Here is a 27,845-nt window from a genome sequence, read left to right as displayed (position 1 = left end):
GCGCTGCGCGTCCCACGTGCCATCATCCCCCGCGAGCTTCGTCCGTCTTCTCCGCTGCCCTTCAAGGTGCGAGCACGTTCAGTCTGCAGACGAGCCACCCTGCTAGCGAGCAACTCGACTCTCACAAGGCAGCCCTCTCAATCTCGGAAACGCACCGGTTGCACCCGCAGCTCGCACCCAGGGGACGCCAAAGCGAGTCTCATAGGTGAAAGGTGAGTGCAGGACCTCGCGCACCTCACTTGCAACAACTCATCCGCGGCTTCCGATCCTCGCGCAGCATCCAGATCCGAATTAGTAGCGGTTTGTTTACTGATTGGGCGCACCGGTCTAGCGGCAGCGCATGGTCGCTTGTCATCTGGACACCGGTTCCGGGACAGCTTGACCCCTCCAGGAATTCGTCCTTGGCCTCAGTGACGCAGACAGCCAGTGTTTTCGTGGCTTATCGGAAGCCGCTACGCCAGGATACCTTGTACCGTGCCGCTCACCCTCCGGCGTGCACTTGACGCTTCCCGTTGGTCAGGAATTCCGGGATGATGGGCGGTCCGTAGCGGGGAGAGCCTGTACGCGGCCTTGGCTCTCAGAGACCCCCCCCACCTCGTGTCCGTTGCTTTCGGTTAGTTAATCGCCACGATGAAAGAAATGCGTCCTTCCATTGCGTCTCTTCCTCCGAGATACGAGTGCGCGCGAGGGCGAGACATGCTCGCTTTTCATTTGCATGCTTTGAGGACAAGGCTGCGTTAGCGCTGCGTGTGTGTCCGTCGCTTTATTCCTCTTGACCGGCACGCACACACGCACGCGCGGGCGCCGAGTCACGACGGTCAGATGTCAGCGCTCGGTGGAAACATTTGCGGCTGGTGTATCGGTATATACACATGCGGCCTGAATGACGGTGTCTCGCAACAAATCGCGCGGAGTGTGTCGGTGTGCCGTTTGGGCTCGGTTCACCTTCGAGAGGCGGCTACAAGTCCTTCACTTATTACTTCTTATTCTGTATACATGCAGAGTGTAAAGCACAGAAAGCTTTTATTTCAGGGGCCTCTAAAGGACGAGAACAAAGCAGGCGCTCCGATCTCCTTGCTCCGCGATGTGCTCGTGCTTCTGAGCCCGTCTGCTACTTTCTCTACATCGGAATGCGACAAGCATTTACCGCGAGCAATGACTCCTGCTGAGAGCGGCTACTGGCGAGACAACGCTTCTCAGTGTTGCGCAAGCTGTTTCCTTCGTGTCTACGGATTTTCCTCGGGATCCGCGAACGACGTGTGTTGGGTTTTCTGGGAAAGTTACTACATGGAAATATGGCGCTAGTATACCTAAGTTACAGTGTACTAGAACACTCTACCTAAGTATTCAGAAGCTGCAAGCACGGTGGTTCAGTCAGCATGGAAATAGTGATATACACGTTCTACACATCATTCCAGTGATATATATTGACCGCTCTCAGCGCCATAATTTCTCTAGTAATTTTAGAAGAAAACTGCGCTCGTCCAACGGCTGCTCGGCACGTACGTTCCTTGTATTGTTTACGTGTGTTACGGAGGGTGTGAAGAAGCAATTGCACGATCATTGTTAATTGAAGTGGACACTTGAGCAAAAAGGCTCGATACTGACTCCGATGCAGGCACAGTGTCTGGCTATCTCAAAGAGGAGCATGGTTTAACGACACCGGAAATGAAGACTGGAGGTGGAGGTCAAGAACCGGCGTATTCAGCGTGGTATGACCGATGTAACACACGATTGAAGATAGCCAGCGCTTGTATATGTTGAAGGGTGTTGAAAACAGCGAAAAAAAAAAGTGCGCTAAGGGAGCTGTATATGTCATACGCTTTCTTGCATTCCGATATCTGAACATGAATTGTCAACCTGAACACATTTAATCCCGCATGGCCGTAGGTTCTCTGTACGCTTCATTCTCTCTCAAAGCCTATAAATGTCTCAAAACGTTGGCATATACGGGGTGAGGCGTTCGTAGAGCAAGAAAGGTTTCGCATTGGGCACAGTGTGAATATGCATGCTTTTCATGAGAAGGCATCACACTAAGCGCAACAAATGCAACTACCAGCACGAAAGGCGACGGATGCGCACGACTTTTATCCGTCGGCGATCACAGTTCCAAGTCCGATTAGACAACGCTCAATACTGCGCTGGGATGGCGGGCTTCTTGAAGGAGGGGGCGTCCTTTCAGCGTAGTTGCATCCGGTGGCGCAACCCTTTTGAGCGCGTCGCCGAAGAAAGAAAGGACGCTGTGTTCCAATAACGACAGCTGCGGCGGCGTACCCGTTCAGTCGCCGCCGAGAGCACGACCTTGGAAGTGGAGAGCGGAGTATTGCTCAACGTATCTTTCTAGGGAGGAGCTAATGCTAACCTCTTAACCCGGAAGCTGCCACGCGCGGTCTCCACCGCACTCGGACAGTTGGCCCCTGCAGCAATACAGAACAGCGCCGCGATTACTTTCTCTCGATTGTTATTCCATTCTCGCCACACCGGGTGATAGGGGCAGGTGCGCGGCTCGGGTGAAACATGGGAGGAATGGGAGTGCAATGTGCTCTTAATCGGAGACATGAACGCTGCTTTAAGCACAGTGTGTGACACTGCCACGGAATAAAGCGTGTGGCATTTGCAGCTGTCGCTCATTAACTGCAGGCATCAGCCTGCAGTTCCATGCGCCTTCGACCACAAACGCATTTAACATCTACAGCGCGTGATAGCCATGCGCCGCGCATGGCTCAGTGACAGCGGTTATGTTCGTCCTCAAGAGAACGAAGTTATCGTTTCTGGTTTGGTAGCCGCATTCCGATAATGGGATGGTGCAAAAAGTCAGTGCGGTACACATTTTGGCGAATGTTAACTATCAAGTCTGTAATTTTTACTCTAAAGATCTATCCACGGTCAATAATTTGACGAAAGCTCGTCTGGTCAGGTAGCAAGTAAAAAAAAAAAGGTTTTTGACGTTTTGGAAGTTGTACAGGTTCCTTGTTCACAGTGCAGCGGACATAGCACCGTTGTCCAGTTATGTGTACGCAGTATATGACGTAATGAACGGCCATAAATGTGGGGCATGTTTCCGTCTGTCCTGTTAACGGTATGTGGTGTCATCTGTATCAGCAGAGATTCGAGTAGGAGTCTCGTGGTCACGTTTCTTTCTTTGTAGCATTATCCCAAGCGATGAAGTGACAAATCATGTGCACATGCTCCGCAAGTGCGTTGGACACATGGCGATGGTTCTTATCATCGCGTTTGTGCTATTTCGGTTGTCGAGTGAAGTTTCCCGTTTCGCCAACGCAGCAGATATTGCAGATACCGTGCAAGGACTGCGATTCCTGCTACGTCGGTGAAACCTTAGAGAGGGTCTTGGATTTGCACTTGATATTTCTAAATGTCATTATTACGATATTTGCGTTGTAAGAAAGTCTGTGCTGCTGCGTGGATGCATGATGCTTAGTAGATGCCAGTTACTACTAACTAGCATATATATATATATATATATATATATATATATATATATATATATATATATATATATATATATATTGTTCAATGTAATGGTTTCCATGTACGACACAGTAAACAAACTGATTCTGCTGCTGTCCTTGTCAGTATTAGGACCCAATGGAGCCATGGGCATCAGGGGGATGCAGAAGGGGCACTTGCCCCCGCCCCCATCTCACCGCGATGCAACAAGGGTTTGCACCCCCCCCCCCCCCCCACCAAGACAAGAATCCTGCCGACGCCCATGCATGGAGCCTTCCTTGAATAGTCCCCCCCCCCCCCTCACGTTTAAAATTTTGAAATGATGAACCAATAAATAATCAGTCAATCTTATCGTATCTTTTGTTCCAATATAACATACTGCCGCTTTATTTTTTTTATTCGGGAGCTTTGACCTATAATAACTTCACTTGACGCAAGTAACAGCGGATTCGTAGCTGTCGGCAGGAAAGAAAAATGAGCACCAACCTACGTGGGCTTTCCTTTTCTTTCACAAGGACAGACATCGGAAGTCGGAAGAGCAGTCGTCCAGTCTCGAGAATCCGGTACAACTCAAACTGAACGTTTTTCTTTCCTGATCGTTTTCTGTGTCGAAGGCAAAACGAAATTCGTGTCGGGGAATGGGCACTTGAGGGCGAGAACTAGCTGGCACAAAGCTTTACCAAACCTCAACACGGCTTGGAAAGATGCAAAGCCACGCGACCCAACTAAAGATGTAACGGTTGATTGTTGCAGTGAGTTGGCACATGGCAATTTACCTTTGCAGCAACATTTTTACAACTGTATACGAGTATTTTTCACGATGTTCTACGGTCAGAAGTTAACGCCGAACATTTACTTCGCAGTTTATGTAATCTAGCGCATCATAGAGCAATACAAAGATTTTAAAATCAATTCGAAGCTCTCCCCTGCGCGTCTCTAATATGCCAGGCGTTTTCTGTTATTGTCGATAGGTTACGCGACTAGTCAGAAATTAGCGAAAATTTCTATTATGATATCATCAATTAGATTTATCTTTGCTAACTTTAGGGCATACGCTGTAACTGCGACACTGAAGCCGAGTAGTATATATAGGCGTGTCTACTTAGCAGTGCTACTTACTCATCTTCAGCCTTACTATCAGCCACGTATGTCGGCTCACGTCTATATTCACGCCTACTTATACATACTTCAGCGCACTAGCGTTCATACGCCAGCTCAATATTTGCTGATTAGAGGCGTGAGTTACAAAAAGAGGGGAGGGGGAGGGTACTCAGACCTCCTCGCAATCTTTCACGGAATGTTCTTGATAAAAATATCTCGTGTGAGTCGTTTCATTCAACAAATATGTCCTTACTGGATTGCAACCACTGATAACTCGTATTTGAAGATACGCAATCGAAAGGCGTATCGTAGAGCACAGATTATGTGAGCTATCTGTGTTAAAGAGCATTCGCACAATGGTCGAAAAGGCAAATTACACGGCACTCATGATCGAGTTCAGATCGGGCCGTGAGTCTGAGTGAGGCGTGATGAGTAATATTTTGGTGAGTTTGAGTCCCAGTGAATCCGGTTGACAAAAATTTTGGTGAGTATGAGTTCGAGTGAGCCCTAAGCGCAAAATATCTTTCTTGAGTGAGTCCGAGCGAGCTCCACTTTTTTTGCCGACCTATGCTTAGAACCAATTCGACTGACACCACTTTTCGAGACATGCAACCGAGAAATGAGCTGACATTTCAGCTAGGCTTTCCGAAAGCGTGCCTCTACCTGTTCGGGAAGATCTTAACTGGAACACCGATGATTTCTTGTGGCATATCTTGAGGACGGATAACTCGAAAGTGGTTCTTGTCTTGTGGTTTCTGCTGAGCAGGCGTGACTTGCTAACTCGGCTTCAATTTAGCCAAGTCAATATGTGCCCTAAATTAATTTACGTTTTCAAATATTTAAAAGGTAATTCAAAGAGGTAATTATGGCGAAATTATTTTAAAATTTCTCGTTACTAATGTTCGCAGTACATCGCTTGTCTGCATGTGCACCAGTGGCCTAGGTGCGAATATTTCTTTCCTTTTTTAATGTACCGGAATAAAAAAAATCTTGGCATAGTTTGGGAGCAGGTTCTGGACGTGCAATACCTTATAAATTACGTAGGTTCATGAAAGTTCTTCAATACAGCGGATGAGTTTCCCACCAGCCGTCGTGGCACACATGTCTACGTGATTTGACCGTGTAGCCCTTTTCCTAACGTCAGTGTGCGCGTTAGTAAGATAAGCAGATAATCATACGTCCCAGTGCGCTTAAAAGTCGTAGTAAAGCCAAAACTACGCCGAAAACACAGGGCATGTAGCACACCTTTGTAGCTCTCAGTTTAAAACACTGGAATGGTGTGGTGCTAAGCAAAGAGCAATGGCACAGCAGCTGCTTATCGCCATAGTATATGCATATTACGTGTCAATACGGCTTACACGCAAACATTGTCAGACGAGCAGCTTCAGTTGGAACAGCTGAGCGAGTTACGTCTTGCCAAAGAAAGCTAAAAAAAGAAAATTGCGGTTTCACCTAGCCAGTATAACGACATGCGTTGATGGGCGAGTTGGTTCACTATGGTTAAACATGTAACAGGGCGCAAAGAATGACCCAGACAAGATGAGGACGGGACAAGCGCTCTCAATCTGAGTCTTCGGGGAAAGGTTGAAGTGTTAGTTGGTAAAGTGCACATGCGCACCTTATCAGCTGAGCACTTTAACCCCCCCCCCCCCCTTTGTACGGAACCGTCAAAAAAGAAACAAGAATAAATGGGCCCGAACTTCATGAGAAGCATAGATTTCCCATTTGCCCTTGAGCGCGTTGGAGCGATCCGCCAGCCGGCATAAACTGGTGGGCGCAACATAGCCCTAGGTCCAAGACAGTTTTCCCACATAATACTTGCCACACGAAGGTGGTATGGTAGGTGGAACACATGAAATGGGCATTTACAATTGGCTTCAAATATTCGATAGTTCGGTGGATCTGTGCGTTCTTTCTTTTTTCTTTTATGCTTCGCCGTGTCCGTGTTTTTTTATACTCCTATCGTCTAACCCAGTAGCTAAGTGAAAATATCGCTTCCCCAGCTTTGCAGTACACAGCTTTAGGGCTGCCGTCTGCGTGACAAGAGCAGGCGCTTCGGGTCTTGCCTTTCCTCAAGGGCACCGTGTTGAGCGCTCGTAAAACTATAGTCAAAGCTGAATTTTTTCTAGGCACAACGTACGTTTGCTATTCACGGATGTATTTTCTTACCACCATGGCTTGAGAAAAAGAACATCCATTGTAGCAACATGGGCGTCGTTTCTGTCACGCGCTTTCTGAGAAACCACTTGAAGCCAAGGTTATGTTGGCACCTTTTGCAAGCAGTAGGCGTAACTGAATGGCGCGAGAGTAAACATGCGGAACAAAAAAAAAAAAAAAAAGAACGGCTTTGCCGGCACTGAAGTCGGACCGCTGTCCTTAAGAACGTCGTGGAAGCGCTTGTCCGGACGGTCGTTCGGAAACCATCAGCCGCGAGGCGTGAGCAATTTCCCGACGAGGTCAAAAGCTAGGGTCAAACGACATATTACGTTGCTCATTGCTAAAAAAGATCTCCTAAACGGCGACATTCTATCAGACGACTGATACTCGTGAAGGACCGTAACGTACGAATATGCCACATATACGCCACACGAGCGTCTTCACATACCATGAGCTTTCTCCCTCTCTTCACGATCATTAGCAAGGAAAAGTGCTGAACTGCAGAGCGTCCTCTTCTTGATGACACCAAGCCAGAGTTTGCGAAAGCCTGGACTGAACCATTGCTGTCGATAAGGCGTGGTTGCCCACAATGCATTCCTCACCCGTGCGTTTCGTGAGCACAAGTTCGCGGCCGCGGTAGAAAGCAACAGTTTTATCGCCGACGTGGCTCGCGCATCCGGCACGAGTACAGCGTACAGAGGTGCTTCGGGACACGGGGGTGCCCGGTCACGTCGTGTTAAACGGCCGCCGCGCGCGGCCCATAAACTCTGGGGCCGGCCAAGGCGCGGCGATTCCGTGTGTCAGGCCTGTCAGCCTGGATGGGGGGGCATCCATCAGCAGGGCCCGGGCCCTGCGCAGCGTCAGCTGCCGTGAAAGGGTGGGAGAGGTGCTCGACCCGGCGGGCGCGCCGGCCGACCTCCCGTGGGCAGTCGCGCGTCCGTCCAGGGTCGTTGGCCTTGAGGTCTCCCTCCCGCGGCCTTTCCGGGCCGGCCTTGACTCGGCGGCACGCTTTGGTCGCGCCCGTGCAAATGAGCGCCGCTTCGCCCCTGGGCCGTCAGTGTCACCGCCGCGATTTGGGCCCGTCGCGACAAGATGCGCTCGTCACCGCTCATTTCGTTAACACCCATTGACGCGTGTCCACTCAACTGGAGGGCACCGAGCGCTAGAAAGACTGAGCTATTCTGTCACACTTGATCGGAGTAGTTAGCGCAGTTACAGGTGTCTAATCAGACGGCTGTATATAAGTACAGCCCACAAAATATCCGCCGGTCAGGAGCACAGACCATCTTTCCTCGTATCATGGTGGTTGAAGGCTTATTTTAGAGCCAGGGCAGATGCGCATTTGCGGAAGAGAAAGCGCGCAGCCACTTTCGTGCGTTGGATTCAGCGGTTTTCGCACGTGCATGGACAGAGTGAAGATATGTGTGTGGTGGGAACCGCAAAGCCAACACTGGCGCGATAGAACGACGAAAGAGGTCGGCAACTTACGAACTCGAGGCGCGTTTCCACGAACCGAAACCGGAGGCATGGACAGCGCAACACGTTTGCTCCAGCCTTTAGTGACTGCAGATTAATGACCAGAGATACGGGGCGGCGCTTGTACACGCGCGCTCATCTTTCACGGGAGGCTGAGAACGCGGTTATTGGCAGGCGTGCCTGTCCTTGCCCGCGCAGCGCTGTCAGGTGCTGCTCTCTGGGTCGACCGTGACTTGTTGGCACGTGAACCAAGCACATCTGCGCTTCCCTGCAGGCACGTTTGCATACATACCGGCAGAACTCCTGGCTTCGAGTGCCCTCAGTGTCGACGATGTTAATGTACTTTAATTGAAGCGGCAATGCAAAGCTCCGGTGTGCTGTATGAACACATCTCATTTCGGCAGAACTCTGACGCGCCCTGACGTGACGGCCACGTGTTAGACCGATTGCGCAATTCTTCCTTCTGGTTCTTTCCATTCTCCATAAGGACTGTCGTCGAGCCGTGTGTTGCATTCTGCGGCGCTCCGAAATTGTGCAATATGGAAGGGGTCTTTTCTTTATTCGATGTTTGCCAGCGCAAATGACGATAGAAGAAAGGCACACACGGCGCCGTGTGTGTCTCTTTTGTCGTCCTTGTTCCTCGAGCTGGGAAGCATCGAAAACATTGCACCAGCTAAGTCCAACGCTCAGCATTGCCGTTGGATATATTTGAAAAGGAGCCAAAACTCAAGCTAAATGTAGCCATGCCATGTAAATTTAGCGCCAAATTTGTAGCCAAATAGAACGAAAGCGATATGATGAATAGGGTTCTCATTGTTGAACAATAAATATCATTTTGAATAAGCGAAAACGCTGGATAAGGAGCACAATATCTTTCTCTTGCTTGCCCTTCAAGCCACGGGCAAGTTGCAAATAAATTAAATAATTAATACAAGTTTAGTGCGCCTGCATGCATGCAGTTTGTCTAAAATATTTCTTGCCAAAGTGAATTTGGTCCTACAACTGTGTAGGAAAATTAAATGTTGCAGCCGTCTTTCCTTGAAGCCGTAGACCGGTATTGATATAGAGTACCATATACCGGTCCAGCTTCAAGTAGCGAAATCTGGTTTAAAATGAGCAGTCCAGCTTCATTTTGTTCACAGGAGAACAGGCGCTGTGCTTCAGCATTAAAAATTGGTGCGCAGGATTAACATAGATGACAGGCAGCGTCAGCAGTGGGCTAGCCACGCGTTTGCTTACTTGCGCGCAACTTCGTCGCGCCGCGCGTTGGGTGCCTCGATGTGCACCACCAACCCGCTGGCGGGGGAGGACATGCGCGCGCATCGGCCAACACGGCAGAGAAGCTTGGAAACAATGATTATTCTTCAGGATTGCTTGCTATTTTATGTGCAAACAATAAGGAAAATGGTTATTAAATGCGCCAGAACAGATGTTCAAAGTAGCCATGGCGCCAACCGGAAATCTTCATCGCCAGACGAGGTCGTGAAGATGGCCAATTTGGTGCAATGTAGCCACCAAGGGCAATCTTGCCAACACTCATCCTTAGTTCTTTCTTGCTGCATCAGCAACTCTGACAGCGCTCTCAGTAATGTTAAAAAGGTGATGGATGAACCACCGGCTCTTGCATGCACGCTATGCCTTCGAACGCAGCGGCAAGTGTCCCTCAAAAGGAAAATGTATGCATGCGCCAGCAAATTTCTTATCCTTGCATGTGTCCACATCTTCGCCTTCGGTTACTTAGGACGCTCAGTGCGATTTGAACTAAATTGTCCGCAATATAGGTCTGTCCTTTCCTGGGACTGCATTCTGTGATGATCGCTTCCGGCGACAGTGCCGCTTTGCGTGACTACAGAATCTCGCGTGTCCAATGACCGAAGTCACTATACTTCACGTCAGTCAGCATGGAGTCAACTGAAATTTTGATCGCCAGACGGGCTCATAAAGTAGTCAGTTTGGCGCAAAGTGACCACCAACGGCAACCTTGCGCGCAAGGGCCGTGAAATATGCGGTTAAACACTGCTAATCCTGTTTTCAAATTAAGTTTGTGCAGTAAAATGTCCTTTCCGTTTCCACGTCATTTGAAGATTTTGACTTATCGTGCGTGCGGTCGTGACTACAGCGTGCTCACTGCTGCTGAACAAGCTGTCTAGAGCTCCTCTTTGTGCTGCTAGCATTTTGTATGAAACTGTTTCTCGATGTACGGAGAAGATTACAGGTGTATCACGCTTTTTTTTTCCTTGTGGAAAAGGGGGAGGGGGGGAGAGTTTCTCCCACATTCTTGAATTCTCGAACTTATCTAGACAGCGCTTTTGCTTTCCTTCTTGCCTTATGCGGCGCCCAATTATATCTATGCGGGGATTCGCGAGTCGGTGAGGCGTTCGCCACTTAATCGAACAGAACCCCTTGACGCCTGCAGTGTTGCAGCCGAGCTTTCCTCTGGTACATTCTGTCTTTTTTTTTTTTCCTACCTTACTTGGTGCGTTGACTCGCAGACAAAACGGTCAGATACGTATCTCAACTTTTCCTCGCTTGGAAAAAAAAAAATCTTTCATCTGGGTTGCGCTATTCGCCTCTCTACTATCTGCCCACCCCGCTTCCGCCTGCGACGCCGCGGGGCTCGGCCGCCGCGGATTGCGCTCATCAGGGTTTCCCCTGATCGTTCTTGTGATCTAGAACGTGCCCTTCGCGAGCGAGCCTCCTAATTGGCCAAGGACACGCTCTTCCTTTCCAAGTCTTACAACCCCCCCTTCTACCCTTTCCGGCCACATTTCTTCGCGCGTCCACAACGTCCCATTGTGTGTGCTATATCAACCGTTTTCTCAACGACTGTGCAGTCAACGTGCTCTCAAATACAGACGTTGACAGTCTTTGCCATTCATCTCTCATTTTGCGCTGTTTAATTTGCGTGCGTTCCTAGATATACAGTTCGCATAACGAATGGCTATGCTGTTGCTCTCGGACACGTTATGCGTAGCGTCTGGTTTCACTTTCACACGAACGCAAGCGAGACATGGCTTTTTGCCAGGTGCCGGAGCATGTGGCGTACATGCACGTGTCAGATGGTGACAGCGTGTCGCAGCGTCGAGCGGAAACGTCAGCGCGTTTGATCGGGGCTTCCGGTTCCAGCAGTCGTCTGCAATTGATCAGTTTTTCATCTTATTATAGGTGTCATCTCGCCTTATTTCGTGGCTGTTACAGCTGCATGGACGAGTTTGCACTGCACACAATCCTTGCCTTTGCCTTGTTATGACAGCGCCGCCGGCGCACAAGAACGCCGACGTACAACGGCAAAAAAGCGCTCACCATACGCATGTTTTCCCGGTGTCCTAGTAAACTAAAATGATGCAGGGGTGCGCATTGTAGATATTTTTTTCGATAGACTTGCCTTAGGCACAACCTCACAAGAGGCGTGTCACACGCAAAGAAACAAGTTAATTCGTGCGTGTAGTCTAATAAGGAAAGGAAATAATTTTTTTTTTTTTTAATGTTTGCACAAGTCTCGCAAAGCTTGGCACAGAGAAGCACGGGCCCGTCGCTGCTCGTACTCCCAGTCGACCGGCACGTGATGCCTCCTCGGGAGTACGCACTTTCTTAGAACGTCCCATCACTCTCTGGACCAGGCCCGTAGCCAGGAATCTTTTTCGGGGGGGGGGGGGGGGGGGGACTTGTTGAAAACCTTGACTTTTTGAGAAAAACACCTATCTTTATTATTTATTTTTGGTAAAAACACCTACTTCACCAAAGTATCGGGAGGGGGGCCCTAGGGCCCCCCTGGCTACGGGCCTGCTCTGGACACGATCGGGCGCAGCCAGGCTATGCACAGGCTGCGCACGCTGTCTCCGTCGGCAGGCGTGGCTTGCTTGCTTTCTTTCTCGCGTCCTCCTCACGCTCACTTCCCTTTCCCACCCCCCTTGCTACACTATACTATACAAGGCCATGCTATGCTCTGCTAGCGAGCCTGGACATGGCTTCAGGAAAAAGGCATATTTGTTCCTTGGACAACTAATTGTCTCCTTTGCAATAAACCAGAGAACATTGAACATGCATTTCTAGATTTCACGGGTGCGGTATTTTATTGGGATGTCCTCCAGCGCACTATACAAGAGCAACCCCCACTAGACCCTTATGGCATAAAGTTCTTACCAGTAGAGGCTCCATATGATACGATTCTGGGTCACCACGGATTGTGGGAAACGAGAACGCAAGTGCGTAACGCAGATGTGCACGTAAAATCTTCTAGAGAAAACTTTATTGACAGTGTAGTTCAAATTAGAGAGATTTTTAGACCCCAGTCTGAACCACCAGACTGAGTCACTATTCTTGATGTTCTGTTAGATATGAAAAACTTCTAGGCATGGTTTAGTCAATGTATCACTGATGTATGTGTGTGTACGTTAATCCTTCTGTGCTATGTTGAACGAGGTAATAAAGAAAAAAAAAAGTCAGGATAGCCGAGTGATTAGGACGCTCGCCATCCGATCGAGGGTACGCTGGTTCGAATCCCGCCTCGTGAACAATTTCAACAGCGAAGCTGTTAAGCAAATCGTTCCTTGACCGGCGAACCGAAAAAATCGGCCGGGTGTGCGCCACAGGAATGAAATCAAATTTCTTCGCGGGAAGGAACGCTGTTGGTCGTGTAAAAAAGCTGTCATCGTTATGAAATAACGCTCTAATAATAATAATATCTGGGGTTTAACGTCCCAAAACCACCATATGATTATGAGAGACGCCGTAGTGGAGGGCTCCGGAAATTTTGACCACCTGGGGTTCTTTAACGTGCACCTAAATCTAAGTACACGGGCCTCAGACATTTTCGCCTCCATCGAAAATGCAGCCGCCGCGGCCGGGATTCGATCCCGCGACCTTCGGGTCAGTTGAAATAACGCTCTCTTCGTCCTCATCTTCTGCTTGGCTCTCAGAGCGAGTGCCCGGCGTTGGATGGAATAACTCGGATAGGGAAAGGAACGAGTACAAAGCGAGATGAAGAAAGGGGATAAAGACATAAAAAATATAGAAATAAATGTAGAAATAAATAGAAACAAGGCCGCCAAGCTCCGCTCTTCCTTCAGGCTTGGCACCACTAGCTAGTGCAAAGCTGCCCTAACTTTTTTTTCGGCAAGGATTTTTTTTCTTTCATTATATCTTTCTTTCAGTCTCTCTGTTTCTCTCTTTGCTTCTTTCTTTCTCTCTCTCTCTCTCTCCTCGTTCTATCACCCATCAGGGTTATTACAGGCCACGCCGTAGCGGTGAGTATAGTGGGATTTGCCCAAATTCTGCGGCGCATACCCGTTCATGATGATGGTAGTTATGCGGCAGGGTCGACATTAAACGTCTCAAAACTACGATGTAACTGGAATTCGTATAAGCGTTCCTCTGAGCCGCCGTGGTAGAACAGTGGTTATGGTGCTCGGCTGCTGACCCCAAGGTTGCAGGTTCGGTCCCGGCCGCGGCGGTCGCATTTTCGTTGGAGGCGAAAATGCTAGAGGCCCGTGCACTTAGGTTTAGGTGCACGTTAAAGAACAGCAGACTGTGGTGCGATCTTGTACGCGTTCCAAATAAGCACGGAGGCGTGGCGTTACATCCAGCCGCACGCAATGCAGGGCTGTGACGTCTGTCGCGGTTCACATTGGCCATTCGCGTGCGGCTGGATGTAACGCGACTATTATTATTGAGCTTTCTCTGGGTTGCCGCTCTGCACACTCCCCGATGTCCGCCATAACGTCACATTCGCCACATTTCAGCTCGGTATACGATTGCTTGACGGGTAGCTACGACCACATCTATTGGCTCAAAACGCAGTGCCCTTCGTCCATATTTTCTGACGAAGTGTTATTTTGAATTATTAACGTATAGTTCCCGTTCTTTGTTCTGCAGGTCAACGCAGCACGGAAACAGCTCAAAGATGACATCGTCGGTGACCTTGGGATTACTCTACGTGTGCGTCATGGTATGTGTATAGATTTTCTGCAGGGAGTCGATGAGGAAGGTCCCGCGCATATAATTGAGTGTGCACGTGCCGATGAAATGGGGCGATAACGGGCGCTCAAAACACCCACGCCTGGCATTGCGGGGCTTCTTTCGCCCTGGTGTTTTGCGCGTATCACGAGGCTGTTTACCGTCTCAACGCGCCTCATCACGCAGTAGCTCGTTGCGGAGAAGCGCAAAACAAGGACGAAGTGCGCAAATGGAAACCGCTGGGCGGGGAACCGCCTCCAATCGGGACACCATGCAGACTCGTTCGCTGAGCCAAGCACTGCAAGAAAACAAAGAAAACCTACCTGGCAGGCCGCACTACGGGAAAACACCATGGGCGATACGATGTCGCCGAGGCCGGAGTTTCCTTTTATGCGAGACCGTCTAGACGATTGTACACATACACATTTGATACATGACAGCGGCGGGAAAAAAAATCGCAGGGCGGTGTTGAGTAGCGGTCAGAGCCGCTTCAGCTGTCAATTATTTCCGATGAACATTAAAAAAAAAAGGCCCCATGCACGACTACAAAGTTTGTGTCGTGTCGCAGTTAGAACGCACTGAAGTTCGTAAGTCGCGTGCTCTCGAGTACGCCCTCGTGCGTCTATGACATTGTGGAGTCGCCGGTTCGACTCCTAGCCGCGGCGGCAGCAACCGTACAGTAGCTTGTCAGATACGATAAGGCACGCACCGTGTAAGAACAAAACAAAATACCGTTTTTCCTTCCCACCCACCTAATCCTCGGGGGGTGTTCTCTCTACTTTTTTTTCTTTTGGCGCTCGCTTTATTGTCGCTGAGCGGACTGGTGTAAGCCGAGCACTATATGCTGACGCAACTTGGCTCGCGTCGCTGTAAGATTGCAATCTACCGTCCCGCGAAGTGCGTGTGGCGCTTCTCCCTGTCTGCGACAATTCAAAGGCCTTCCCGCGAGGGAGCTTGTCGGCGCGAAAGAGCGGAATGTTAAGCTTCACATACTTTGCCACCGACAGTATTACACGCACGCACGACGAGGCGTGTACACGGAGCTGCGTGCATCAAGGTTCTTGACGCCGCGAAAAGTCTCGAAATGACACACGTTTCGCATCTAAATACGCCGTGATCGGTCTACCGCCAGCGGGAACAAATGCATTCCTATGCCATTGATTTTCATGCATAACGTGCTCAGCAGCACATCTTTATCCTGTGAGGTATATGTGCTGAGACCGATTTTATAGCAGTACGAATAAGCAAGACGGCCACGAAAAATGGCACAAAAAGACCACGCGTCTCCAATTAGCATTCATCGCGATGCCCGTGCATCAAAACGCGGCGTGAATTAGAACATGAATGCGGCGAGCGTGTCATATATATATATATATATATATATATATGGAACATTCTTGGAAAACTGCGAAATACCTTCCCCGACTTTCGTCCTCGTATGGACGGCTGGGCCTTCGGTCGGCGAACACGGTGCTTCGTTTTCTCACCACTTGCCTGCGGCCGCGTGGAAGCAAGCCCGTTCGTCGCAAACGCGCTTTCTCGGATAGCAGCGGCGAAGCACGTGGGCGCTCGGTGCGTCGAGGAGACGACGCGGCCGTGGCGGCAGCTCGAGCAGGGTCGCTACCTCAGGCAGTCGCACACCGTCGCTGCGCTGCTTTTGTTTATCGCCCGTACCGCTAAAATGTGCGCACGGTCGATGCATGCAGGCAGGCAGCCGGCGCCGGTTTTTCTGTTCCCTCTAAGTTTTCCTCGCCTTGCAGCTCGGTAGAGCGTGCGTCGCCGTAAGCCACACCTCACCGGTTCCGAGTCTCACGAACCACACAACATGGGCGCGCAGTCACGCGCCGCCGACGTCCCGAGCACCGTAGTCTCAACTGTTCACGCAACGTAACTGTAAACGCAATTCGTCAGTCGTCTTCGTAAATTATAACAAGGCACGCGCGTAACTTATTTGTTCAAATATCAAATAAGCTCGTGCAAAATGCGCGCTGGCATGAGAGGTTGTGCTGTATGTACGGGTACTGTAGTACGGGGGTGGGGCAAAAGTTCACAGGCCGCTTTCCCATGTAACCCTGTGGCAACGCGGCTTAGCCTAAAATATCTTGACCACCCCTAGTAAGTACCATTCTTCTGAGCGCACGAAACGCGGCCACCAGAATGCGCATACCACGACCTGTAATCGAATTAATCATCCCACGAACAAGCCCTAGTAAATTAAGAACTCTTAACTCATCAGCAAGGATGCGAGCAGCTGTTCGAAAATATATCGGCTTAAAGGGACACTAAAGAGCAAAACGATCTTTCTCGCATTAGTAAAGTAGTCTTCCACGATACCAAAAACACCACGCTTGCTGCGAGAAGACGCTGAATAAGCGAGAAAACGCGCAAAAAGAAAATACAGGTGGCGACGCCACCTTGGAATTCCCGCACCAGTTTCCGTGACGTCACATTTTTTTGACGGTGCCTGCTTGGGCCTGCGTAATTCCTAATCGTTTAAATCGAAGTACATTGTCATCTGAGAGGGCCAGAGCCTTGACATACCGAGTTTGTGGAAATTTCGTCGAGCCAGTGGGGCCAAAATACGTTAAATTCTCTTTGAAACCTTTTACGTCACGAATTACAAAGTTCGGCGCGAAATTTAAAAATGAAACTTTGAACTTGGTTTTCTCCTCTAATAATAAACCTATGGTGGTGAAATAAACTACACAAGAGTTCTCTGAGCAAACTTTATCGATCTAAACCAATTCATTGTTTCTCTTTAGTGTCCCTTTAAGTCCCTACATTTCTGTTTTTCTTGCTTAAAGCGAAAACTAGGGGTGTGCGAATAGTGAAATTTCATCCCGAATCGAATAGCGGCCAAAATATCGAATCGAATACAAAAGGTTTTATTGAAAATTGAAAGAAAGAACAAATAAATAAAATCTGCGTATGTCCCCGAGTCCCGAGTACATAACGTGGTGAGTGACTGCCACCGAAAGACTACAAATTGTCATGCAGAAACACAAGCTGTTCCACATGACCTGGCTTCAATGTTTCTACATTCTAAAACGTTTTAGAATCCAAAAAACGTTGCCTGGCTTCAGGCTCTCGGCTAACAGAGGGGGCAACGGTATCTGATAGGGGCGTAGCCAGAAATTTTTTTCGGGGGGGGGGGGTTCAACCATACTTTATGTATGTTCGTGCGTACGTCTGTATGTGTGCGTGTATATATACGCAAGCAAAACTGAAAATTTTCGGGAGGGGGGGGGAGGGTTGAACCCCCCCCCCCCCCCCTTGGCTACGCCCCTGGTATCTGACAACGGTAATGTTGTGCTTCATCGTCGTGAGGGTCGTGAGTGCACCGGGCCCAAAAATATTCGGGCGCCCGTCCCCAGCAGCGCTTTAACTGCGCGCCCGAACGATGGGAGTTTCTGAACGAGTGGTGCGGTGCGGCAGTGGCGACTGCACAGCGTGAACAAATTTTCACACGTGAAGCCAATCACCCAGGTTATCGCTGGCCAAAGTCGGGACGTTACGGCGCTTGCGGCATACGCCACCGAACTACGCAAGAAGTCCGTGCCTTCGTTTCGGAAGCGAAGTTTTGTAGGACTTGACAGTTTTCTCTTTTTTTTTTTTTTACGTGCGGGAATGACATAATCTCCTTTAAAACAAACATGCGCTTGCTTTTGAATCAGGATATCAGTGGAAGTTTTAACGACAGGCCTACTGACGTTAGCGTTAGTTTTAGCTACACCACCCTAGCCAAGTTGCACCCAATTGGCCTTTGTCGCGTTTTAGATAACAGTCCTGTCGAATTGAGTAAAACTTCGAATACTTCTATTCGACTTTCAAATAGCTAGTATTCGATTCGAATTCGAAACTCTATTCGCACAGCCCTAGCGAAGCCCGTAGCCAGGAATTTTCTTCGGGGTGGGCCCACTTGCTGAAAACCTTGACTATTTGAGAAAAACGCCTACTTTCATTATTTATTTTTTGCAAAAACACCTACTTCACCAAAATTTCGAGGGGGGGGGGGGGGGCTTGCAAATCCAGTTGCAAGCGTCACTTGCAACTGCATTTATTTGTAGAAAGGCAGTTTATATAAAAAGGAGCCTTTTACAAATAAATCCAGTTGCAAGTGACTCCCTTTCCTGTCCTCTTATTTTCTTCACATTGGGTTACGTCCTTACCTTTTGATAAGCGGACAGAAAAGCAGAGAAGAGAGAAAGAGAGCAAGAGCACGTCGAAAATTTCCCGTGTCCAGCGTGACGGAACGACATCGTTCGGGCAGTCCCAGGCCGGTCGCGGGCCGCCAGCTACGCGAAAAACGAACATGCATTCGAGCGGTCACGGACCAGTGGGCGGAGCTTCCGGGTGGTCCCCGAGACAATAAATGCAGCGCCGTCGTCCGGAGCCGTCCTGGACGTGTAAATCGAAGAAGCCCAGTGTGATCGCGAGTAAGCGCTCGGGCACGTCGCGGCGGCTGCGGTAACTACGCAGCTTACTATGCTCACATCAGCCAATGGCCGTGGACTTTGGGTTTATGGCGCGGTCATTTGGGTTTGACATCATTTGTAGAGAGGAGAGCGAGCTGACCTTGAGAATTAATTGTAAATTCCAGGCCGCGTACTACGCTATAATGTTTTCCTCACATGTTCTCAGGAGCCTCGACTACCAATCGACAGCGTTTTCTGACCATGCTCGAAAAGTGCTTTATTGCCCAACGTGTTCAATATCCGCGTACTTGAAATCCGTGACGATACACGGACATTTAGGTGCTGTAGATTTGGCGCGAAATGCAAAACTGCAACTGGCCTTCATTTTCTAATAGGGAACCTCTAATGGTGAAATTAACAACAGATTTCTCGGAATATTCCCTGTAGTGTCATAAAGGGGTCCTGCAACCCTTTTTGAGCATGGTCAGAAAACACTGCCGATCGGTAGTCGAGGCTCCTGAGAACACGTGATGTGAGCATAGCGCAGCACGCGGCCTTGAATTCACAACTAATTTTCAAAGTCGGCTATAAATAGCTCGCTCTTCTCTCGACAAATGATGTCATAATCCAAAATGACCGCGTCATAAAACAAAGTCCGCGGCCATTGACGGATTTGAGCATCGTGAGCTGCTGCATAGTTAATGCGACGTGCCCGCGCTCGCGATCACACTAAAAGTAAGCCGCGCGTTCGAAGAAAAAAAAAAGTGCTCAAGGTCATGATGCGCGGTGACGAACGGACGTAGCTTCTTGCCTCCTTGTCATCCCCCCTTCCCCCTGCGTAGCTTAGCGCGCTAGCTGGTATTAAAGGGAGAGAGAAGACGCTTAAAGGAGTACTGGCACGAATTTTAAAAATTTTCTGATTGTTGGTGTAAATAAAAATACTGGCGTCGAGAAACAAAACGGGCATTGTGGTGCCTGGGAATGCATCGTATATATTTTAATTACCGCTACCTTAAACAGACACTTTCGGTTTCGATATCGAGGGGGCGGCTTAGCGACGTTAGGGTGGCTAGAATGGGGAGGTGTGAAAAGCGAGCCGTGTTTCCCTTGCCCGAAGGTGCCGCGTTGCGCGATCCCTCCGCTAGGTCGAGATATAGCGCGGCAGTCGGAGGCGCTGCCTGCTCGCATGGCGGATGGGGGAGACGGCAGTAGGGTCTAGCCACCCTAACGGCAGTGTAAGCCGCTTGCGACGGAAGCTTGTCAGCTTCGTTGACGTGCACGTGCTTTTACGAGTTCCCTGTGTTAGTGTTCCTTGAGAGGAATGACGTGTACGAAAAAAGAAGAAACTCAGCGACCATCTTAACGGATTCGCGCAAACACCGTGTTTTGTGCCAGGCGCTGCAATTCGGTGTGCAGAAACGTGCGGAAAAAAAAAACGCCAGGCCTGCGCGGAAAGCGCAGCACAGTCACAGCGAAAGCTGGAAGAGCGGCATTTCTAGAGCCCGTTATAAACTCTCCTGTGGCTACTAATGCAGGTACATTAGCAACGTACCCACTACGCCACAAAGCGTAATTTTTGGGAAGTTGGGAAGCACCCAGCACGACATTATTCGTTGTTCTGCGGAGAAGCGAGGTACCATATGTAAGCGATTATGTGCAGTTTGTTGATGCGGCGGTTGATGACGATGAATAATTATGGTTGCGCCCTTTGTAATGGGCTGGAAGCTTCAAATGACCCACTAGTTACGTAATGCATATTGTGTGACGCCCGGTCGTTATTTAACTGTCCCACCACGCTTTACAACACACTTTAACCGGAGAAACGCAGAGCGGGAGAGAGAGAGAATTGACTTTATTGAGACCCTGAGGAAATGGATCATGGGAGCCTTATGGGCTTCGTTGGCAACCAACAGAAGTGCACTTGCGAGGAACCCACTACGCTATAAATCATTGTAATTTTCGAGGAGTAGGGCAGTCACTGTGCCATTTTTCGTCATTCTACAGACAGCCGTGGTACCTGCTAAACGCATGTAAGGCATTATGCGCACTTTGTTGATGCTTTGCGTGATGACGATGAAGAATTATGGCAGAGCTCTTTGTAATGGGTTGGAAGCATTCAACAACCTACTCGTTGCGCAATTCGCATTGTGTGACGCCTGGCTACAGAATTCGCGTTGTGCGACGCTTGGTGCTTATTCTACTCTTTTACCACGCTATATTGCATATGCTAATGTAGTTACTTCCCGACATGAAGCCTGTATAGGACCTTTTTGCAAAGCACTTTCAAGCACCGGCATGGCTCAGAGGTTGAATACTGGGCTCCCACGCAGAGGGCCCAGGTTCGAACCTCGTTCCATCCTGGAATTTTTTTCTTATTTAGTTTTTTTTTTTCTTATTTCGAGCGATACTGGTTACGGACACCGGCGGCGGCGGCGGCGGCGGCGGACAACTACGGCACCAAAAACGGCCGGTGAAATGATCTCATAACAGCTTTCGCTGTAAAAAAGTGTCTCTTTCCCGTGCGCCGGCATGCAGACAGATTAGCAGTTTAGAAGCGGGCAATCCCAAAGGCCGACAGAGCGATACAGCGAGAATTCGGCCATCTGTGAAAAAACATTTTGACACAAGGTAAATGTACTGAACCCGTTCCGTTCAAGTGCTGCAAAGGTTTTTGCGTGCGTCTGTGACAAGCACGGGCAAGTGATAAACGAATTAATCTGAACGTTTTATTTTCTTTTTCTGTTTTATTTTATTTATTATACTTTCATCGTCAATAAAGAGCAACGCACCGATGCTCACCTTGTGTATTTAATCGCGGGCTACGCAGTTACAAAGCGCATTCTGCTATCGGGCTGCACACACTGCAAAAGTGCGTACATCGTGCTAATAGAAAGCACGACATGACAGCTGCAAAGTCAGATAACTATCAAATGGGATATTTGAGGGCTGCTGTATCAATCAAAGTTACTATACAACTGGACACAGATATATATGTAAAGCAGGCTGACACTCGTGTTCAGCACAGTGCGCTTGCATTCAAAGATAGTAGCCAGCTTGTTGCAGCTCTGTAAGGAGCGTGTTGCAGAAATTGGCTACGTTGAACATGTGAAGAATTGACAACATCAGTGGTCAAATTCTTTTGCATAACGATCGAGGGTTCATTTTCCTTTGAAGGGGCTCAGCCAGGCATAAAGCGAGGACAAATAAAAAAAAATGAATACATGCGAATCACCTACAAGAGTATCCACCAGTGTGTTGCTCAGAAAATGATGCTAATTAAATTTTGTTGAAGCCATGAAACTATAATTGCTGTCTCAATTTCTATTCAACTTTGAGCATACTGGCTCCGTGACGGTGCGACCTCGAGTGTAATACAAACTCAGCATTGAGTAAATGGCAAGGAACAAATGGACAAGGCAAGGCGCACTCTCGAGGTATACTTAGTAGTACGAGTAACTACAATGTATGAAAAGGTTATCGCGTGATAATGTTAGAAAACGTCGTCAAAGATAACGCTCCTGCAGGAAGGAGCTTTCTCTTTTACTCCGTAAATGTGTAGATAAATCTTTTGAAGATGAAGATATTTTTGCCTTCGTCAAACATGTAAACATTGGTTCATTCGAAATAACACTTCATCGAAGAATGGTTTCATTATGGAGGCTCGAATAATGCCTGGTTGTTGGCTGCCGAAAGCTTCGCACTAATGCCGTGATCTTTGAGTGAGACATAAGTGTATTGGCAATTCGTAAAAATGTTTATGTTGATAAAGCTCTTTCACTGGCGAAAATCTAGCAACGACCGACGCGAGTGCATGGTCGTTGGCAGGGGGCATTTCCCCCGCCTCCCTGAAGCCACACCAGCGTTCCCCCACTCCACCATACGCGATGCAGCACGGGTTTGCACCCCTGAAGACAAAATCCTGCCGACGCCCATGCGCGAGTGCATTACCACAGCGCTAGCACAGCGCAAGCTGGCAGCGCCCCCGACTACAGCGCCACCGCTGCGGGATCGCGAATGGGGCCAACTTTGAGCGACCGGTTTTCACACCTCCTAGCCACCCTAGCGACGTTTCATAGCAGTGTGACGTCACGGGGACACAGAAACTCGCGACGTACTAGCGGCAAATCCGTCATCTGCTCGTGGTGCACATAAGCAACGATGAGTAAATTGTCGCCCAGTGACCCTGACAGTGATTACTACGAGTTAGGGTAGGACGCAGAACTCGCTAACTCGGGACACGACCGGTCTGGAGGAGCGCGCTCGCTCCCTTCAGCGAGCGCGCGCCTCCAGACCGGCCGTGCTCAACGAAAACTTCTAAGTCAAATTAAAATATTTTATACGTGTTCTCCGACTCCGGTGTGTGGAGAGCGCTGACGCTGCATACTGAGGAAACGAAAAATGTCCCTTTTGCGATGTCTCAAAGTCGTGTCAGTACTCCTTTAAAGCGGGCAACAAATCCCTGCTCATACTTGCAGGATTCTAAAAATTTTCGGCGCGAGGCAATATACTCCTTTTATGAAGTCATTCGATGATTACTTGGAAAAGTGTTGCCCCTGAGGGGCCCTTTAAGGGTCCTGCACCTTTGTCGAATATGATAAATTGCGAATAATTAAATAACGCGCTGCTCTCAAGCAATTCGTGTGTTGAATGTTTTTCTTCCCATGATTGCAGATTGCGTCCGTGTGGACGTTCCGGCTGCCGCAATCCTGCAGTGGTCCACAGGACTGCGCCCATGACGAATGCTGCGTTGTCGGTGAGTGCAGCGCCACAGTGCTTACGCATGCACACGCGAACGTCCAATACACGAGAGCAACTTAATTCCCTGTAGGTGGGTCAACATAAAACCACGCCGATTCTGGGTGAATGTAACTGTACGTCGGCTTCGACCAAATGTCACACAGCGTGGAAGACGCGAGGACAGAGCAAACGAACTCGTGACTCTACCGACTCGTGTTCTTTTCTCCGTCCTCGTATCTTTCCCGTTCTATGCAAGATGGATGCCGTCATCTCTCGCCACACTACCTGTAACCGCCCGCCGAATGAATGGCTGTCGGGCTAAGTCAAATGACCTCGCGGGCTCATTGGGTGTCTACTGTGCCATTCACTCGGACGTCTTATGCCTTCCGGCCGTATTTCATTTTACAGCGCAATCTGTTACGGAGATCACAACAGCCAATTTTGGTGGCGTAGTCGTCCAGCACCGGTGTCCGTTGCAGCTATTGTGAACAATGATTAAAAAGTAGAGCTGTGCGAATAGCAAAATCTTGGGTGCGAAGCGAATCGAATATTTTTCGAATATTTCTCGAATATTTTTCATCCCGGCCGCGGCGGCTGCATTTTCGATGGAGGCGAAAATCTTTGAGGCCCGTGTACTTAGATTTAGGTGCACGTTAAAGAACCCCAGGTGCTCGAAATTTCCGGAGCCCTCCACTACGGCGTCTCTCATAATCATATCGTGGTCTTGGGACGTTAAACCCCAGATATTATTATTATCATTATTCTCGAATATTTCTAGAATATTTTCCGAATACTTCGAAGCGAAATTGCAGAAAAAAAAGTGAGGATTCCTAAGCATATCCTTATGAGATAGCAACATGAAAGTGTTTCTTTTCGCTAGGTTGATGAAGCACCGGCGGGTGGTGTTTCATAGTTGTCTTATCAAGAATGAGGCAATGTAGAGGCCGAATTGTACTTATGTGCATGATTTGGTGCAACCAAAGTGTTGCCGACAACACTTTACACGAAGATGCCATTTCCTCAGCCTCTCCTCCTCTTTCAACTTCTGTGGAAGCCCAACTGATGTGGCGGACAAGTGCATGAGCGTAGGCAGGGGGGTGCAAAAGGGGCACTTGCCCCCCACCCAAGCTATGCCAGCTCTCTCCCCCTCCCCCAGCCGCGATGTAACACGGGTTTCCACCCCCCCCCCCCCTAGGCGAAATCCTGCCGACGCCCATGGACCAGGGTGTGCTCCCTTTAAGTCCGGAGTTCCAAAACTGCCTCGTAGACGTCGATATATAAGAACATCTGAAATTTTGGATGCTAAAAAGCTTCGGCTTCCGATTTTTCGGACTTCCTGCTGAAATTTCAGGTCCAAAACAGCATTAATTGAGCCCCCACCTCTGCCACATCTTTCATCTCCTAGTTGGAACCAGCGTTTTCTTGAGTGAGTACATTTGCGACCGTACCAGGGCTTGAAAGGCAGCTTTGCCGCAATACCGGGGTGTGACGAGGTGAAGCATATTGAAAATCTAGGGACCACTTTCAATCGGACGTTGACTGTCTCTTGACAAAGTTCGACCGTAACGGAGGTTGAAAGGCAGCTTTGCCGCAATATGAGAGTGTAATGAGGTGAAGCATATTAAAAATCTGAAGGGGTCACTTTTAATCGGACGTTGACTGTATTTGTTTTTGGGAAGTTCGAATAGTAAAATTCTAGTGCGAATCGAATAGCAAACACTATTCGAAAAATATTCGAAATTTCGGATATTCGCACACTCTTATTAAAAAGGGTCCGAGAAGGAAACGGACCCAGCCACTTTACGCATCTTAAAATGCCTGCCGCTACAGAAAATGCCATCGTGAAGGCAGCGAGTAGCTATCGCATTTCCCCGATTTTTAAGAATTTTCGGACACAGTTTTTCAACGCAAGCCGTGTCCTTGTCAGCTTGCACATTTGTGCCATCATTCGTTTTTTAGAGTTCGCACACATACGTTCTCGTTCTAACGAGCTTTTCTTCCACTTAATGTATAGTCTTTGCCGAGGCTTCCCGGTGTGTTCTATTTAAACGAAAAAGCCCAAATCGTCCGTCCATTTGAAACTCGTAAAAACTTTTACCAGAGAGCAGCTCTAGCAACCTGAATAATATTCGTTGCTCAAACAGAGGAAAAGCTGAATACAGGCGCAGATGTAGGTATACGTAAATTCCCTAGATTTTTCCCTCTTCTTTCAAATCTAGGGACTTTAGGTATGTCAACCCCTCTCCCTAAAATATAAGGTGTCATGGCTCCTGCAGCCTGCTATGACAACCAACTTGAATATTTAGCGTGTATAGATTCGGTACCACACAAGCCAATTTGTTTAAAAATTCCTAATAATAAATGGCAACGCACTCAAGACCGGCGACTGTAGCATTCTTTTGTCTACTTACAAAATCTAACCTTGTTGCATTGTCTCAAGTTCCTTTGCATTCACTGCTCTATGCACAAATATTGACTCAAGGCCTCTGTCAACTGCAGGAATGCAGCGCTACAGTGTGCCACAGTGCCAGAAGCTGGGCCAGATTGGCGACACCTGCCGACCATACAATGTGCCAGAAAATCGCTCCCTCTGGTATCCATACAACGGAGGTGTCCTGCAGCAGAACACTGACACTTACACACTGCTCTGCCCATGTACGGGTGGGCTGCACTGCACAGCAGCCCAGTGCCAGCCAGCTACACTGGGAGACCACGTCGGCAATGACCTCGCAGGCGTTTATGATGAATACCAGTGATGTGCACGCTTAGTCTTTTCATGCCTGTGCTGTTAATTCAAATTTTTTCTCATCTTGCCTTCCCTATGTCCCTCCAGTCCACAGCACGGGTTGCTGTGCTCCGCATGAACCGCACAACACCCATCCTCGCGTGTTTGGCAACCCCACATATGTGTGTGGGCCTGCTACCCGCCAGAGGCGACACATACACACAGACACATATGTGCATCATCAGCAGTAATGAGGCTTCACTTTGACTAGACTTTCTCCAAAGGCAAGTGCAACAGCATGGCGCCTGCTTGTATGCTTAATACAGCATGATCTCAACATTTGCACTTTGGTATTGTTGTGCATAATGCATGGACCAAGCTAAACTGCCTCTGCTATACCCACGCCAGCGCAGTAGCCTTATTCTGGCCAAATGACAGACACACACACATAAGTGAGCATTATAGAGGGTTTGTTAATGGCTTCCCAAAAATTTGCTACCACATGGCAAATGTTTGAACTGTGCAGTGTGTGTGTGTCCTTGTTTTCATTGTTACGGAGGTTGAGCACAATGAATGTCATCAGGATGCTACACACCAAACAAATGCTCTAGTGCCATTGCATCTAATACTCTGTCCGATGGAGGACAGGGTAGCTTCACTGTAATTAATATGCACCCAATAGGGGATATCCACAAAATCAAGTACCACCTAATGGTATAAGTGCCAGCCACTGAGGTACCTCGCCCACAGCACAACAAAGTTAAACTGATCAGTCGACAAACTTAATTTATTCTGTCGGGTGTAAAAACTCCACAAAGAATTTCTAAATTCGAGCTTACGATAGAGGTTTTTGCAAGTAGACTTTTAAAAAAAACACACTGCTGCCTATTTCTGAGAAACGAGGGCTATGTTAATGAAAACTGCACTTTGGTCCCTACTAAAACATGACTGCACCTAGAAGTGCAAGCATGAGCATGCAGATAGACCATACATTTTTCACCTAAAAGCCTAGACACCTCAAAGTTCATCAAGCCATTTTGCCAAGTGAGGGGAAAAAAGTAAACTGTTGCATCAGTACATGTCTACATAAAACAGAACACAATTGCTATGTATAATTATAAATAAGGCCAGCATGTTCTCCAAAAATAAACGGCTGCTGCTGCTGCTAAATCGCGCATATGCTGTTTCACTTCTTGTGCACTCGTTTTCCATACTCTCATTATGTGTTTATCAAAGCCTCCCATCATATGACTGCCTTGCAACTATACTATAGAAAAGGTGGCAGATATGGCCAGTTTTGCCAGATCGCTATGCATCTTGAATATCCCTTGTAATGTTTCCACGCTTGTGCAATGCCCAGTGTGCTAGATAAGGCTTTCCTTAAACACATCTGTGCTTCAACAAGTGCTACCTCGCTACCTCCTTCATCATTTTCTATTTGACACATGCAGTAGAAGGTGATATCATACTTCAACCTTGGTACCTTTTTGTCGTCGTGTGCTGCAGGACAGCACATTTGACCTTTAGAATTGCAAATGTTGTTCAAGAAAATAGATTAATTTTTCTGGGATGCCCATTACACAGGATGCCCATTGAAACACATTTCTATGCTGCAGCACACTTTAATAGTTTGCACATATGCACTTTTTGCATAACAGCTCAGGGGCGTGTAATTGTATGCTACATAGGCAAGTTTCCTCCCAGCAGCATGGATCTCCATAGAAAAAGATTTACTAAGTTTGCATATCCAAAATGCCAATACAGAAACTAACTTCGCTTTAACAGTCTCCCATTCAACACAAACACCTTTG

General features: G+C 48.4%; 1 protein-coding gene across 1 annotated transcript; it reads left to right on the top strand.

Moving 5' to 3' along the window:
• Positions 1-27,805, top strand: LOC119379103 (astakine). The gene is made up of 4 exons (XM_037648284.2): positions 1-212; positions 14,077-14,149; positions 23,244-23,325; positions 25,809-27,805. The coding sequence occupies exons 2-4, from the start codon at positions 14,105-14,107 to the stop codon at positions 26,063-26,065; spliced, it is 384 nt and encodes a 127-aa protein (XP_037504212.1). The 5' UTR covers positions 1-212; positions 14,077-14,104; the 3' UTR covers positions 26,066-27,805.
• Positions 27,806-27,845: the final 40 nt, after the last annotated feature.

This window comes from Rhipicephalus sanguineus, chromosome 1 (genome assembly GCF_013339695.2).
Source record: "Rhipicephalus sanguineus isolate Rsan-2018 chromosome 1, BIME_Rsan_1.4, whole genome shotgun sequence".
In the NCBI taxonomy this organism is placed as follows: domain Eukaryota; kingdom Metazoa; phylum Arthropoda; class Arachnida; order Ixodida; family Ixodidae; genus Rhipicephalus; species Rhipicephalus sanguineus.
The sequence above is the reverse complement of the archived record's forward strand: the minus strand, read 5'-3'. Positions and strand labels throughout refer to the sequence as shown.

Excerpts from the sequence above, each read along its gene's own strand:
- LOC119379103 (XM_037648284.2), top strand. The coding sequence starts at position 14,105 with ATGACATCGTCGGTGACCTTGGGATTACTCTACGTGTGCGTCATG. Across the intron at positions 14,150-23,243 it reads TACTCTACGTGTGCGTCATG|ATTGCGTCCGTGTGGACGTT; the intron begins GTATGTGTATAG and ends CCATGATTGCAG. Across the intron at positions 23,326-25,808 it reads TGACGAATGCTGCGTTGTCG|GAATGCAGCGCTACAGTGTG; the intron begins GTGAGTGCAGCG and ends TGTCAACTGCAG.